We start from the raw sequence: 13,390 nt of genomic DNA on the forward strand, positions 1-13,390 counted from the left end.
CCTGGGACCCCACTGAGCCCCCCGCACAGCCAAAAAGCGACTGCTGGCACCCAGGGAGGGGGGAAAAAAAAAAAACCAAAACACACCAACAATCAGGCAGGGAAAGCGAGACAAAGAACGATGCGGCGTTGGGTTGCTTTTTTTTTTTTTTTTTCAATTATTTTTTTTTTTTTTTTATGAAAAAAGATCACACGGAGTTCTCCAACAAACAGAATGCCAAAAAAATCGCTTTAAACAAAACATAAACAAAACGACGACAAAAAAAAAAAAAAAAAAAAAAAAAAGGACAAAAAACCTGGCTCTCCTTTCCTCTCGATTGTCTGAAATATCCTTGTGTTCCATAGAAGGCAGTGGGTTTTAAGTGCTTTCTATTTAACATTAGCATAAAATCTCTCTCGCGCGCTCTCTCTCGCTCTTTAAAATATGATCACACACTTTGCTTCTAGAATTACAGTACACTTTGAGCGTGGGGGGTGTGCCTGTTCCCAGATCATTTACAATCACAATCCAACAGGAAATAAAAAATAATATTCTAAACGTCAGACTGTGTTCATTTCTGCCGTCTTTTTTTTTTCTTTTTTTTTTTTTTCTTTTTTAGAATTTCATAATTTTTTTTTTCACAGTTTTAAAAAGTTTATATTTATATATATATATTTATATTTATATTTATAATTAAAAAGCTGAATCCATTTAAAGACTTATAATACAGGAGGGCTAAAGAGTCTTTTGGTACATTAAAACTACAGGCTAGGAACCGTCACTATCCGAGGCGCCGGCGGCCTGGGGCAGAGGTGGTACCAGCTCAGCACCGTGCGTGTGGTTCTTCTGAAGTACGAGGGGGGGGGGGACTGCAGGGCCCCCAGCAGTGTTGGGGGGGATCCTTTGTGATCTGTCCTCGTCCCAGCATCTCCTCCCCGGAGGAGCCAGGGCGGCTCTGCGTCCTAGCGAGCTGTAGTGCGAGTCGGTCGTTGCAAAGGTCAGTGCGTCTCTTGGAGTTTTTTTTTTTTGTGTGTGTTTTGTTTTTTTATTTATTTAAGTGCAAGGATGGTGCAGCGTTGGGGTCTCCTCCAGCACCTCCTGGCTCGGTGCTGCCTTCCCAGGTGGGATCTTGGTTTGGTGGCGGCTATGCCCCCGTGGATTGAGCTGCAGGGGGAGGCAGGAGGTGATGGTGGTGGCTCCCCGTGAGCCGTGGCAAGGCTGGGCAGGGGGATGGAGCAGGCTGAAGGGCCCCTTCCCCTGCTCGAGGTGACAGCAGGGCTCTGGAAATGCAGCATTCTCCATTCTTCCATTCTGGAAATGCTCCATTCTGCCAAGGGAGACGGCCCCAAGGGCCTGCAGGCTGCTCTGCTCCAAGCACCGAGCACCAGCTTCCCCCAGCCATTCCCTTCATGCTCAAAACCACGCTCTTTGCTCACCAAGCATCACCGCCTCACCCCGCACTTGCTCCCCCAAACCCTTTTTGGGGCAGGAGGGAGTGGGAAGGTGGCTTCAGACCGTTTGTTCAGGGTACTGGGAAGGCAGCACCCCAGCCTGGAGGGCAGCTCACCTTCCACCCGGCTCCCCCCCGGCCTGGGGGAGCTCTCCTGCCCACCTCCACTCCAGGACCAGCTCTGCCTTTTCGTGCTGCACGTGGCCAGGCAAGGGAACTGCAAAAAGGTTGCTGAGAGGATCGAGACGAGGCGCTGAGACTCATCTCCTTTTTTTCTTCCACCCTGTCCTTCCTAAAGGGTCATGCGAAAACAAGCAGGGAAGGGGAAATAAGGACGGAGAGGAGCGTACGTCGAAGGCCAGCGGTGTCCTTCCACGTACAGGCGGCTTCTGAGTGACGATGGGGGCAAATGACACGAAAGGGATCCCTCCTGCTGGGGGGTCCCGCTGGTGAAATGATCATGAGACCCATGTGCTTTCCAGGACCAAAAGGAGGAAGGGAGAAGTTGGTCGAGCATCACCTTAACTCAAGCCACTTCGGGAGGAGCTCCGGGGTTCACGCACCACCACCGCCACCCCCGGTATCTTCCGCAAGTCCTGTAACTGCTTCCCCAACCCCTTTCTTCAGCCCTCTCCTTCCTCCTCGTGTCTCTCGCGCTCTCCTGTCTGTAGTGTGACACAGAAGTCATGAGCATTGAAAGAAACAATCATGTCGTCTTAACAGGCACGTCCTCATGTTTGTCCCGTCCCTTCCCAGGGGGTGGCACGCGTCCCCCGGGCGGTCAGCAGATGACAGGGACCCCGTCGGTGTTGAAGATCATGCCCGTAGTGGGCTCGTAGGTCCCTGCAAGGTAGTAGAGGTCCTCACTGTCTTGGTATTTCTTCGTCTTCAGCATCTGCTCATACTGGTCCAGACCAACAACAAGACACTTGTGTGAGATGGTCTGGACATCGTTTTCATCCACGTGGGAGGACTGGTAGAGGGCTCGCTGCGTTACAGGAAGGGAAGGAGGGAGACAGAAAGAAAAGCAGCAATTAGATCTCACGGCATGTAACGCGTCATCTTCAATTTGCAAGAAAAAACATCCACCAGGACTGCCCAGGGCTTGTGCTCACACTCAGGCAGAACTCAACCAGTCCTAGGAGGGGCACTGGGGGCATGGCTGCTCCCATGGGAGTCCAGACACAATGGGTCCAGCACAATAAACCCGAGCCCTTGCTCACAGCCAGCTTCCACAGACGGGAACTCCACAGCTGCAGAGTGCCCCAGCAGGGGAATACAGAGGCCAGGAGTTTTGCATCCTTTTTTTTTAAGGATGCAAATGCAAAGGTGGGTGCTGCCTACCAGCCCTCTGTTCCTCCTAACACCCATCAGCAATTCCCACCCTCCCAAAATCTCCCACTGCAAGTTGTGAACGCTGCAGTCAGCAGCTGAGGTGAAAGTCAAATAATCGAGGGGCTTTTCCCCAGCAGCACTGGCGATGCAGTCCCCAGCGTGCCACCCCCGCCTGCCCCCAACCTCACTGACCTCCATGAAGTCCTTCCTCTGGTTGGATGCCTGCAGAGCTGTGGACAGGCTCCTGCCTGATTTCTGATCCCAGCGCTGTGCCCAAGAGGAAAAGAAGAAAGAGAAGAGAAATGAAGAGTGAATTAGTATTTTTTTCCATGCCATCACCTGCCCACCACGTGTGCCTTTATAACCTCAGCCTCAGCCACAGGTAGCACATGCTGAGGGCCTACTGCAAACCACACTGTGCACGTGTGCAGAATTCAGTGGTTCTGAGCAGCAAGGCATCACTTTTTACACCACACAAAGACTCTGACTCTTGACAGAGTCTTTCTGGACTGACGCAAACATCTTTATTTCCCAGTAGGATAAAAGACACCCTTTCCCTTGCTGAAGGGGTCAATACCAGGCCTGCCCTTACCACAGGACATGATGGGTCCACCCCACGAGGCTACCAGTAACAAACTGGGCTGTGATTTTCCTTGTCCTTAGGAAACAAACAGGGACAAGCAGCTTTGCGGCCCTCTCAGCGAGGGAGACCAGCCTACCTTGCCTTCATTCAGCTTCTTCCCAGGGTTGGTTTCTTCTGGGTGATAAAACCACTTGACTCGGACCACCATGTTGTTGCCCCACGACTCCCACATGCTCTGGATGCGGCCGATGTAGGGCAGGTTGGGGCGGCCAGCCGAGAGGAAGACGGCGCAGTCCCCAATGCGAATTATCTCCTTGCCCCGCACAATGGCCTTGTAGAAGAGCTTCCTGGCCTTCCCCTTCATTCCTCGTCTCTGCCAAGAGAGGATGGACACGGGTGAGCAGCCCTGGTTTGCCCCCAGCCAGCACAACCTTTGTGCAGCCCCCAGGGGCAAAGAGAGGCACCACACGACCAGGAGGGGCTGCGTTTACCTGCGTGGGCTTCCCGAACCACTTCCACAGCTGCCGGGCGGGGAGGAAAGCGGCGATTTTGGGTCTGTTCTCCACCGAGGGCAGCCGCTGGCGCTTGGCCAGCTCCTTGGTGGTGGGCAGGTGGATGCCCTCACGTTTCTTGGGCCTGCTCTTGTTGCCGCTCTGCTGCGGCGCCGGCTGTTGCGCCGGCTGCTGCGCCGGCTGCTTCTGGCTCTGGGGGTGGGAGGACGCGCGGGATTTCCCTGCCTGCTTGGTTTGCTTGGGAGGGAGGGCTTGCTGCACCGAGGAACTTGGCTGGGCCTCAGCTACTTCGTCATCAGAGCTACAGGAGGAGTCTTCGTCCGTCGTGGAGGAGGAAGAGGAGCTGGAGCTCGATGAAGAAGAGGTCGAGGAGGCGGAGGACGAGGAGGAAGAGGAGGATGAAGAGGAGCTGCTGCTGGAAGAGGAAGAAGAGGAGGAGTTGGAGGAGGAGAGAGGGGTGGATGCTCTGGAGCTGGCCGAGCTGCTGTCCTGGGCTTCCCCTCTGTTCTTCTCAGCCTCCTCTTCTCCCTCTGACTCTGAGCTGCTGTCACTGCTGTTGCTCTCAGACTCCTCCACGGCTGCCGGAGCTGCTGCCTTGTCCTCCTGGTCCTTGGAGGCAGCGAGGCTTTCTGCTGAGCCATCAAACTTTCCCCCAAAGCTGGCAGAAGGGTCTCCGTCAGCTGCTTTGGTTCGGGAAGATTTCTGCTTGCCCTCTGTACCCACTGCAGAGGAGTAGCCCAGCCCCAAGAGACTCTTGCCATCTCTGCGACTGGCCAGGTTTGAGTCCTCCAGCATCCTCATCGCCTCCTTCATCTTCTTTGTCTTTGGAGACATCACGCCCTCGTGGTCCAGCTTGATGAGGATTTCGCTGTCGTGCTTCCTCTGAGCCTTGGCCATGGTGCCGAATTCCTGCGTCTCTTCTGTGGGCCGCCCTTTCTTGGCCTTGCCTTTTGATGCCAAGGCATCGCCGGAGCTGAAGGCTGCCAGCGTCCCCGGGAGGTCGCCGTAGGGCTCTGTGCCGAGGATGCTGCCGAACACAGCAGGCTGGTAAGTGGGCTGGGGGGGGCTATGCAGCTTCGTGGAGATCTTCATTTTACTGGCTTTTGACCGCTTCTCCTCTGTGGGGGCCGGGGAGCCTCCAGCAGGCAGCGGCTGGGACTTTCGTGACCCCTTCACACTTTGCTTGCCCAGGCAGGCCGGCTTCTCTGGGACTGAAGAGGCACCAGGTGAAGGCTCCACCTGGTCCTTCTCTTCTGGCAAGACAGCTTCTTCTGCAGAGATTAAGAAACACAAAAGCATGAAGGTATCCACCCAGACGGGCACCATGAGCTCAGACACAGCCAGACACCAGTTGCGACTGGTCTCTGGCCACGGGTGGCTTGTTCCTGACTACTTAGGGCTCCCTGAAGAGGCACAAAGGTGCTCACTGCTCCTTCTGAGCCAGCCTCCTGTGAACTACGGTCACAGCAGAGAGGGCTGATGCACAGATGCTCTGCGCTCAAGCAGTACATCCATCCCCCTCCAAACCTTGCCCCCAGCAACTGCCCTAACTTGGGGAGAGTGGTGGGGATCTGTGCAAGGCCTCTCAGCTCCAAGGCTGGCAAAGATGACAACCTACCAGCTTTCGCCTTGACGCTTGGCTTCCTCCCTCGCCCTTTGCCCTTTGACACGGGTTCCTCTGACCCCAGTGTAGCCCCCTCTTTTCCTTCTCCAGCATCTTTGCTGGATTTACGGCTGCGGCGCTTGGTGCTGGGTACCAAAAGGGCCGGGGAAGGCTCAGCACCTGCAACAGGTCAAAGAGATGTTCAAAAGCAGTGAAACAACATGTACAACAGAGATGAGATACAGGGAACTTGTCTCTAACAATTCTCCAACAGGGATTGGGCCTTTTTCCCCAAGGGGTTGTGCCCCACCCCATGTTTGTAGGTCCATAATTGATGGTGCAACCTTTGTGATTGGAAGTCTGTGAATTAACCCCATAATCTAAGAGAGGGGTGGCTCCAAACTCCCTACCCTTGGGAGAGGGAAGTATCGTGCAAGAAACTGAGCAGTAAGACTCACACTGGATCTTGTAGTCAGGTGGGAGAAGCCGAATGTGAGACAGTGGGATGCGCCCGGTGTCCCCATCATCAAACTCCACTGTGATGAGGTCACCATCTTCCTCCAGATCCAGGGTTCCTGCAGGTTAGGGAGCAGAAGAAGGTGTTTCTAACAAACTTAAGAGTACAAACCACTTGTCAGGGAAGCAGGAACACAGGGGAATAGAGGGATCCTGCACCAACTCCAAAACATCCCACCCCCACCTTTCCTACATGGCTATGCAGGAGAGCACAGAAGGTTCAGTCAACAATGAAAAATCCCTGATAATACTAAACCAGCCCGCCTCAATTTTCCTCAATTTCTCCATCAACAGCTCTGTTATGGCATGTAAGAACCATTCCAGTTGACCTCCTACCTCGTGTCACTACTTCCCTGTATTCCTGCAGATTCGCTTTTCTTTTTTCACTGCAGTACATTTTTTTTTACTTGCATTTTTTAACTACTCTCAGCAATTACGAGCTCCTGTTTTTCACCTTCCTTCTCCTTACATCAGCATCACCACTTTATACATTTTAAGTAATCCTTTCTTTATATACAGTGTGACCGAGAGCCCAAAGCAAGGCTGGTCATGGCACAATTGTCCATGGCTCTTCACTGGCTTTTTCATGAGGCCAGATGGGGAAACATAGGGAGGCAATGTGTCAGAGGCAGAGCTGCGAGTAGATGATACAAAAACCTCCGCAACCTCAAAAATCACTAGTGCCTGGGCTGCAGTGAATTCTTGCTTTTTGAAATGTGTCAAATTTCCCTGGTATTTTAAGCTCCTCAATCACTCAGACCTCCTCCTACCAGAGCATGGCTCCTGGACCACAGGGTGTTACTAAACCAGCACCCTCGTTGAGCTGGGCATGACCTGGAGGAATGGGTGAGCCTCTGACCTCCAGACACTCACAACAGACCTCAGGGCCATCCCAGACAAGCCTGACGTCCCTAAGGGCATGCAGGACCACAACATTCCTGGCTCACAGTGCAGCCAGGGCGGCCTTACCTCGGACAACTGTCCCTGGGTAGAGGCAGCGGTACTGCTGGCTCCAGTAGGCTGCAATCCTCGTGCCCTCGGGCAGGAATCGCACTGAGGGTGGTTTCACATCAATGATCTGCTCGGGGCAAAAGGGAGGCGATTACTGAGGCTCCTGGCACCAGCACAGACCATCCTACCACACTGGGCATGTAGCAAAGCAGCTCTGGAGAAGACAAGGGATGGTTTCCCTGCTGGGAAATGGCCTCATGTCTGCTCACAAGACAGCATGAAGGACTACCCCTGCTAGCGGGGAGCTCCACACCAAGGGAAGCTCTGCCCAGACTGTCCATGGGGACAGGAACAGGGCAGCCCTGCAGCCCCAGACAGGGAGGGACTCTCCGTTAGCCTAATCCATTCCAAAACAGGGCCCAGGCATCAAGGACAGGCACCCGCTGACCTCACGTACCGCTTCCTGCAAGAGCTGCTCCAGACAGTAGATGTGGGGTCGGTTTCCCCTCTCACCTTCCACTACCACACGGTATCTGAAACACAAAGACCCAGTCAGACACTGCACATGGAACAGATCACCTGGATGGGGTAACACCTCCCTCTGAGCCCTACCACCAGTTTAGCTTAGTGCATTCAACAAGGGGTCATTAGATTTTCCTCAGCACTGATAAAACAGAACGAACTCTCCTTCCTTCCCTTCCTGCCAGACTCTCTCTCCAGACAGCCCTACAAAGCCCCCAAATCCATTCCTGCACCAGCCACAACCCCATTCTCTAGCAGAGCCTGGGCAGATCCAGCAGCCCCACAACTCACATGTCAGGTGAATGCACTGTCTTGACATGGCCGGCATAGAGCAGCTTGTCATCCATGGGGATGAGGACACGCAGGCCATCTTTCAGCTCATCCTTGTCAATTATGCAGGAGCGGGGAGCTGCGAGGCAGTGAAGCAAGGTAGGGATTAGAGAGCACCATACATGAAAAACAGACTGCAAGGGCAGAGAGAGATCTCATAGTCCCAGAATGACCTTCCCTAGGAAAGGGCCAGCAAGTAGTCTGCAGAAAGGGCTCGCTCTCTCTCTGGCCAAATACTTGGAGAGAAAAAGCCACCCTTCCCGCTAATAATACGTCAGTAAATGAAAACAGGGCTGCTCAATGACTGGGCTTTGTCTGGATGTCAAACAGAGTTGGCCACTCCGATCAGGCTGGTGTTTGGCAAGCCAAATTGACTGGAAAAGTGGTATCTCCACCACAAGGACTCATGGCTTTGGACAAGGAATGTGTGAAAGCTCTCCAAAGCAGCCTTGGGAAACTTATCCAGGTCCTCTACACGCACAATTAGTCCTCCCAGCCCCTCCTGCCCTCACCTGGTGTGGGTGGCCTCTCAACCAGCATGCTCAATGGGATGTTCTCATCCTCGGAGAAGCTGCTGTCTTGGTTGGGTTCAAAATCCTCCTCTGCTGCCATGCTCTCCATGAGCTTGCTGACAGCTCCTCCTTTCCCTCGGTTCTGTAGGAGAGCAAGCATCATGTCAGCTGGATGCCAACAGGCAACAGTCTGATCCCAGCTCACCTTCCTCCAGCAACAAACAACCTGAGGATATCGGGACAAACTCATCTCCATCCTCAGCAGTGCTAATCACAGAGTTAAGTGGGTGTAACCAAAATTGCTTTTTGGCTGAAAAAAAAGATCCTTGTTTTACCAGCCTCACTGCTGAGCGTCACCGACAGCTGAGCAAAAGCTGTTTTGCACATCCTAGCCACATCTCACTCCTGGAGGCTAGGAGAGATGCTAAGAGCAAACAGCTCTAGCACTGCTCTGCACAGCGCTCCTGAGAGCCTGTCTTCACTGAACAGGCAGCAGACACTGCTCCTTTTTCTTCTCAAAGCCCTACGATCTGCTTCTTGCTGTTACACACAGACCAGAAGCATTACACTCAGAATCAGGTGAGAAGACACAGAAATGTGTATTATGAGAGAAGACATGCTAGAAAACAGTGGTGACCTGGCTAGGCTCTCCCTCCACCACCAACTCCATGCCTTGGAGAGAAATCCTGCCTGCTCATTAATTTGAGGCATGAATTCAAATGAACAGCAGATGGTAGCAGCACGTACTACCTGCTAGCCTTCCTGGGAATTCAGGCTTCTCAGATTTTGCCTGTGACACACCAAACAAGGCTGCTTTCTGTGTTTTCCCTCCCTCACACTCCAGAAAAAGAGCAGGGCTCTGCCAATTGCTCTCCAGCCCATACAGTCTAGGACCAGCCTCTCACCTCTTTTTTAACCTCCTTGGCTTTCACCTTGGCTTTGCTCTTCTTGGTGGAGCCCAAGGCATTTGCCAGGCTGACCCGAACATCAGATGGGGAGCTAGGGATGCCAGGAGGAGACATGGACGAGGAGCAGCAGGGTGCTTCTTTACCTTTCTTCCGCTGCTAAAAAAAAGAAAAAAGAAGAAAAAAAAAGTAAACACTCCCATTGGTAAAGATCCAGGCCCATAGAAGAAAGGTAGAGCAAAGCAGGTTATGCTCAGGTAGGGTGGCAGCCAAGCTTTCAGTTCAGAGGAAGAGTCAGCAAACAGGAGATGACTGCCACTGCCAGCCAGGGACAGCCCTCAGAAGGCACCAGGAAGGTGGCACAGGGGACAAGGGACAGTCAGAGAGCATTTGAGCAACCACCGAGATGGGACTGAACCCCCCCTGCTCTCTCCTAGCAGAGTTAATCATTCCCCTTTTGCCCTCAGCTCCCACACTGATGCTGTCAGCATGTTCCTCACCTTGTTCAGCTCCTTCCTGTCCTTCCCCTTGCTGCCCTCCTTTTTAGGGCTCATGGGGGCCCCCTTCCCACAGCGCCCGGGCTTGGAGACAGGAGTGGAGCTGACAGGAGCCGTGGGGGTCAGCAAGGCCGAGGAGGTGGTGGCATCGTGGAGGAAGATCCTCTCGCTCCGGCGCCGGTTCCACAGGTCATCGTCGCTGGCCTCCAGCCCAAACTCAAAGCTCAGGTCCTTGGGGGACTTGAATTTCTTCAGCTTGCGGCCTTTCTCAGCCCCAAGCTTGGACTTGTCAGAGCTTCCAGATCCAGGGTCAAGGCTGCTCGGAGTCTGGCTTGGTGGGATGCTGTTTGCCTCCAGCGGCCCCTTCTTCCCCCGCAGCAGCCCTGAGGGCGACTTCTTCCTGATCTTGATCTCACTCTCCGAGTCGGTGTATTCGAACTCCGTCCCTAGGTGCAAAGGATTCAATCATCAGTCAAAGCCCTGGCTCAGCCCAGAGGGGCCACATCCTGCTGGAAGCTGTTGGGCTCCACGGGAGATGTCATGCCTGTTCTACACAGCCCTGGTATCCCCTTTTCAAACCCCACCATCCCTAAGGCAAAGATCCCCTAGCCCTCCACAAGAAGCCGTTGCTTGGCTGAAGCAGAGCACAAACCCCACAGACTGAGCTTTCCGACCCTTCTGGGTGCAGCCCTCTCCAGCCTCACATTTGTTTCTGGAGAACAAGCTCCTTAATGAATTGAACAAACCCAGATTTCAAGCTTATTTTCTCCCATTGGCCAACAAACACCACCGCGCTAGTTATTGGCTCAAGTAATTATCGTAAAGTCAAGAAACATAAATGGTCTTTTGTCTGTGGCAGATGGAAATCCCCTCGTGTTGCTCTGCATTACAGGCACAGAAGTACCCAGCACCCTGAAATGCTGTAATGACACCAAGGTGTTCCAGAACCTGATAAAGGAGAGCAAAATCACAGGCCTGCAAGGGCAGAAGGGAAACTGAGGCAGCACCTACACATCTCTGTGACTTTGCCTTTAGACCAACACGGTCTGAAATCAGGCCAGGAGGGTTGGCAGAAATTCTCCTCAAGCCCCACAGAGAACAGCCCCTGCTATGATAACCTGTGCTTGCAGCAGACCCTTGGGAAAGGACATCCACAACTGAACAACACTCGTGGGTAAAAGAAAACGTACGAGGCACGAGTATGGAGAGAAAGCATCTTCTTTCAGAAATTCAACCTGCAGGAACCCGCTCTCCCCTTCCACCCAAACCTCTTCCCCTGAGACAGCCCCAGCACAAACAGGGGAAGAGCAAGCCTGTCAAAATCAAAGCTGGCAACGCTCGAGATGAAAACCCCATTGGAAATTGCAATGCCCGTGCTCCTCCCTCACTGCCGCATGAGACAATTTCTAGATGTTTCCAGTTTCAAGGAGGGCAGGTTACAAGGCGATAAATTCTTCACAGAGGCTGTTGGAACAAGTTGGCAAAAGCCTAATATAGCATGGAAATGGTGCTAAAACAAGCTGGGCTCCCAAGGAAGACATCATTTTCCATTCCGGAGCATGCTATAAATTCCATTATCACTTAATAAATATTAATAGAGAATTTATAAATGGAGCCCGTATAGATCTGTCTGACTGGGAACGATGTCACCCAGGGGCACTTGTGCAGCCAGGCATGGGGAGGAGAAGAAATGAAACTCCTATTGCTTCTAACACCGAAACTGAGACAGGGTCTGGCATGGCAAACACGTGAGCAGAGGAAGGAACTCTCATTTTGAGTCTGCCTGGCTGGTTTCTATGGGGAAGCTGATGGCATGGGCTAATTGAAGAGGTTTTTCTTCTGCTTGGGTGTCTCTGCTTCTCTGTCCCTGCCTTTAGCATGAGAACCAGGCAGTCAAAGGCAAGGACAGGGCAAGATGTGTCTGGGTAACAATCTGCTTCTCTGCAGCACCACTGGGACCTCCTGAACCTTCCACCGTGCCCCCACGGCTCCAACCCTAAGCACGCAGCTCACCCATCAGGCTCTGCCGCTCCTCCTTCTTCTTCGCCTTCTGCTTGGCCTCCAGCTGGATGATGGAAAGCGGAGGGGGAACGATGGGGCTGGGCATGGCGCTGGCAGCAAACCTCGCTAGCAGGCCCAGGCCGCTCTCGTCAAGGGCAGGCGACGACAGCCTGTCGGTGCCGTCGGTTCCATAGTCCTCCGCTTCCTCCTCTTCCTCCTCATCCTCCTCTTCCTCCTCCTCGGAGCTGGAATCTAGCACGCAGAAAAGAAGAAGCCCATTACAAACCTCACGGAGCCGTGCGCCGGCCACATTTCCACCCCAGCCTCTCCTGCAAGCTCCGTGCTCACCTAAAGGAGCCCTGAGCCACCCACCAGAAGATGCTGGCCATGGACACGCATGCGTCTGTGTGGCCAGACAGCTGGCGTCACCCTGCCTGCCACCACCCCTGAAGGACACAGCAACACGGGATGGCCCCGAGGACCCATCCGAGGCGAGGGAGGGAAGAGCAGGGCGCTGGCGGGGATTTGCAAAGGAAGCCAGGCACCCCTTCCCTGACAGCTCGCGGGAGGGATTAAAAGCTTAACTCCTCCGAAAATCCCAGCCGGGGAGCTGTGGGATTCCCCTCCCGCCCACCACCACCTCGTCCTCCAGCACAAAATCCGTCAGCACAATCAGAATCAGGGATCAGCACGGGAGGGGAATACCGGGGACCAGCCTGCGCCAGGGCAGCAGGCGAGGAGGACATGGAGAGGAGAAGGGGCAGGAGGCAAAAATGCAAAGTGGGGGGGGGGGAGGAGGGAAGCAATAATCTGAAAGCGATGGGTTTGGAATGCAGGAGGAGGGAAACTGTATCTGCAGATGAGAAGAGACAAAGGGCGAAAATGACGTTTGCTAGGAGCGGGCTGCAGCAGTTGTGTTGGAGATGGCAACAAGGAGTGTTTGAACGCTCTGCCTCAAAACTCCCTGCCCTTCACTTCCCTCTCTACAGCTCAGGCTAGGGAAGCCCAGCTCGGGAAAGGCAGGACGAGCTGCCCACAGCGTCATTTTGGCAAAGAAAGCAGCCTCGCAGCCTGCCTGTGCTGGCACACGCAGAGCACCGGGCTGGGATTTTCCTTGACGGGGTGTGCGCAGCAGGAACTCGGGGGCAGATGCTCCGAGAGGGGTCTCTCTCCCTTCCCGGCAGCACCTCCCCAGAGCCCTTCATCAGCCCAAAGGCAATTAATTTTAACGACACCTCATCCAGGTAGCTCTGGCAAGTCACTACACCAAGGCACGTATGCCACAGGCACACACACACACGCATATACGAGCGCATATACACACACAGATTTTGGGTTTTAACTGTCAGAAGTGGCTCTGCTAAGCCGGATTTCATCTCTCTTGAAATTGAGGGCTTAAATCGGATCACTGGGGTTGCTGAAAGATTTCCACCACTAGCAGGAGCCCTGCTCTCCCCGCCTGAGCCTCCCCTGCCCGAGAGCTCCCTGCCAGCCGCTGGCCCCGCGTCTGAAAGCCGGCCAAATGAGAAACCAGATCCCTTCAAAATGAGCTGGAATGAACACCCAAATCCTTTTCTTTTCACTTATGCCCTCTGGGATAGATAAAAATGTTCTCCACACTTGGTTGTTAAAAAAAAATACAATAACACAAGCGTCAGTTTTCCACTCTGGCTTGTTTTTCCGTGACATTAGAA

The 13,390-nt window shown here is 53.6% G+C and overlaps 1 protein-coding gene across 5 annotated transcripts in view; it reads right to left on the minus strand.

Annotated features, from left to right (window-relative positions):
* Window positions 1–967: 967 nt before the first annotated feature.
* TNRC18 (trinucleotide repeat containing 18) overlaps window positions 968–13,390 on the minus strand; it is a 51,180-nt gene continuing 38,757 nt past the window's right edge. For 4 of the 5 annotated variants that reach the window (XM_038186687.2, XM_038186689.2, XM_038186686.2 and 1 more), the window contains 13 exons: window positions 11,709–11,948; window positions 9,699–10,141; window positions 9,199–9,357; window positions 8,294–8,435; window positions 7,743–7,860; window positions 7,387–7,462; window positions 6,948–7,056; window positions 5,921–6,037; window positions 5,478–5,642; window positions 3,839–5,130; window positions 3,484–3,720; window positions 2,957–3,031; window positions 968–2,417 (listed from right to left, as the gene is read on the minus strand). In XM_038186687.2, the coding sequence (XP_038042615.1) occupies window positions 2,211–2,417; window positions 2,957–3,031; window positions 3,484–3,720; window positions 3,839–5,130; window positions 5,478–5,642; window positions 5,921–6,037; window positions 6,948–7,056; window positions 7,387–7,462; window positions 7,743–7,860; window positions 8,294–8,435; window positions 9,199–9,357; window positions 9,699–10,141; window positions 11,709–11,948 (3,380 nt within the window). In that variant the 3' untranslated portion in view covers window positions 968–2,210. The remainder of the gene's footprint in view (window positions 2,418–2,956; window positions 3,032–3,483; window positions 3,721–3,838; window positions 5,131–5,477; window positions 5,643–5,920; window positions 6,038–6,947; window positions 7,057–7,386; window positions 7,463–7,742; window positions 7,861–8,293; window positions 8,436–9,198; window positions 9,358–9,698; window positions 10,142–11,708; window positions 11,949–13,390) is intronic. The other variant, XM_038186688.2, reaches the window with a different exon arrangement.

The sequence above is a fragment of the Anas platyrhynchos genome, chromosome 15, assembly GCF_047663525.1.
Source record: "Anas platyrhynchos isolate ZD024472 breed Pekin duck chromosome 15, IASCAAS_PekinDuck_T2T, whole genome shotgun sequence".
In the NCBI taxonomy this organism is placed as follows: Eukaryota; Metazoa; Chordata; class Aves; order Anseriformes; family Anatidae; genus Anas; species Anas platyrhynchos.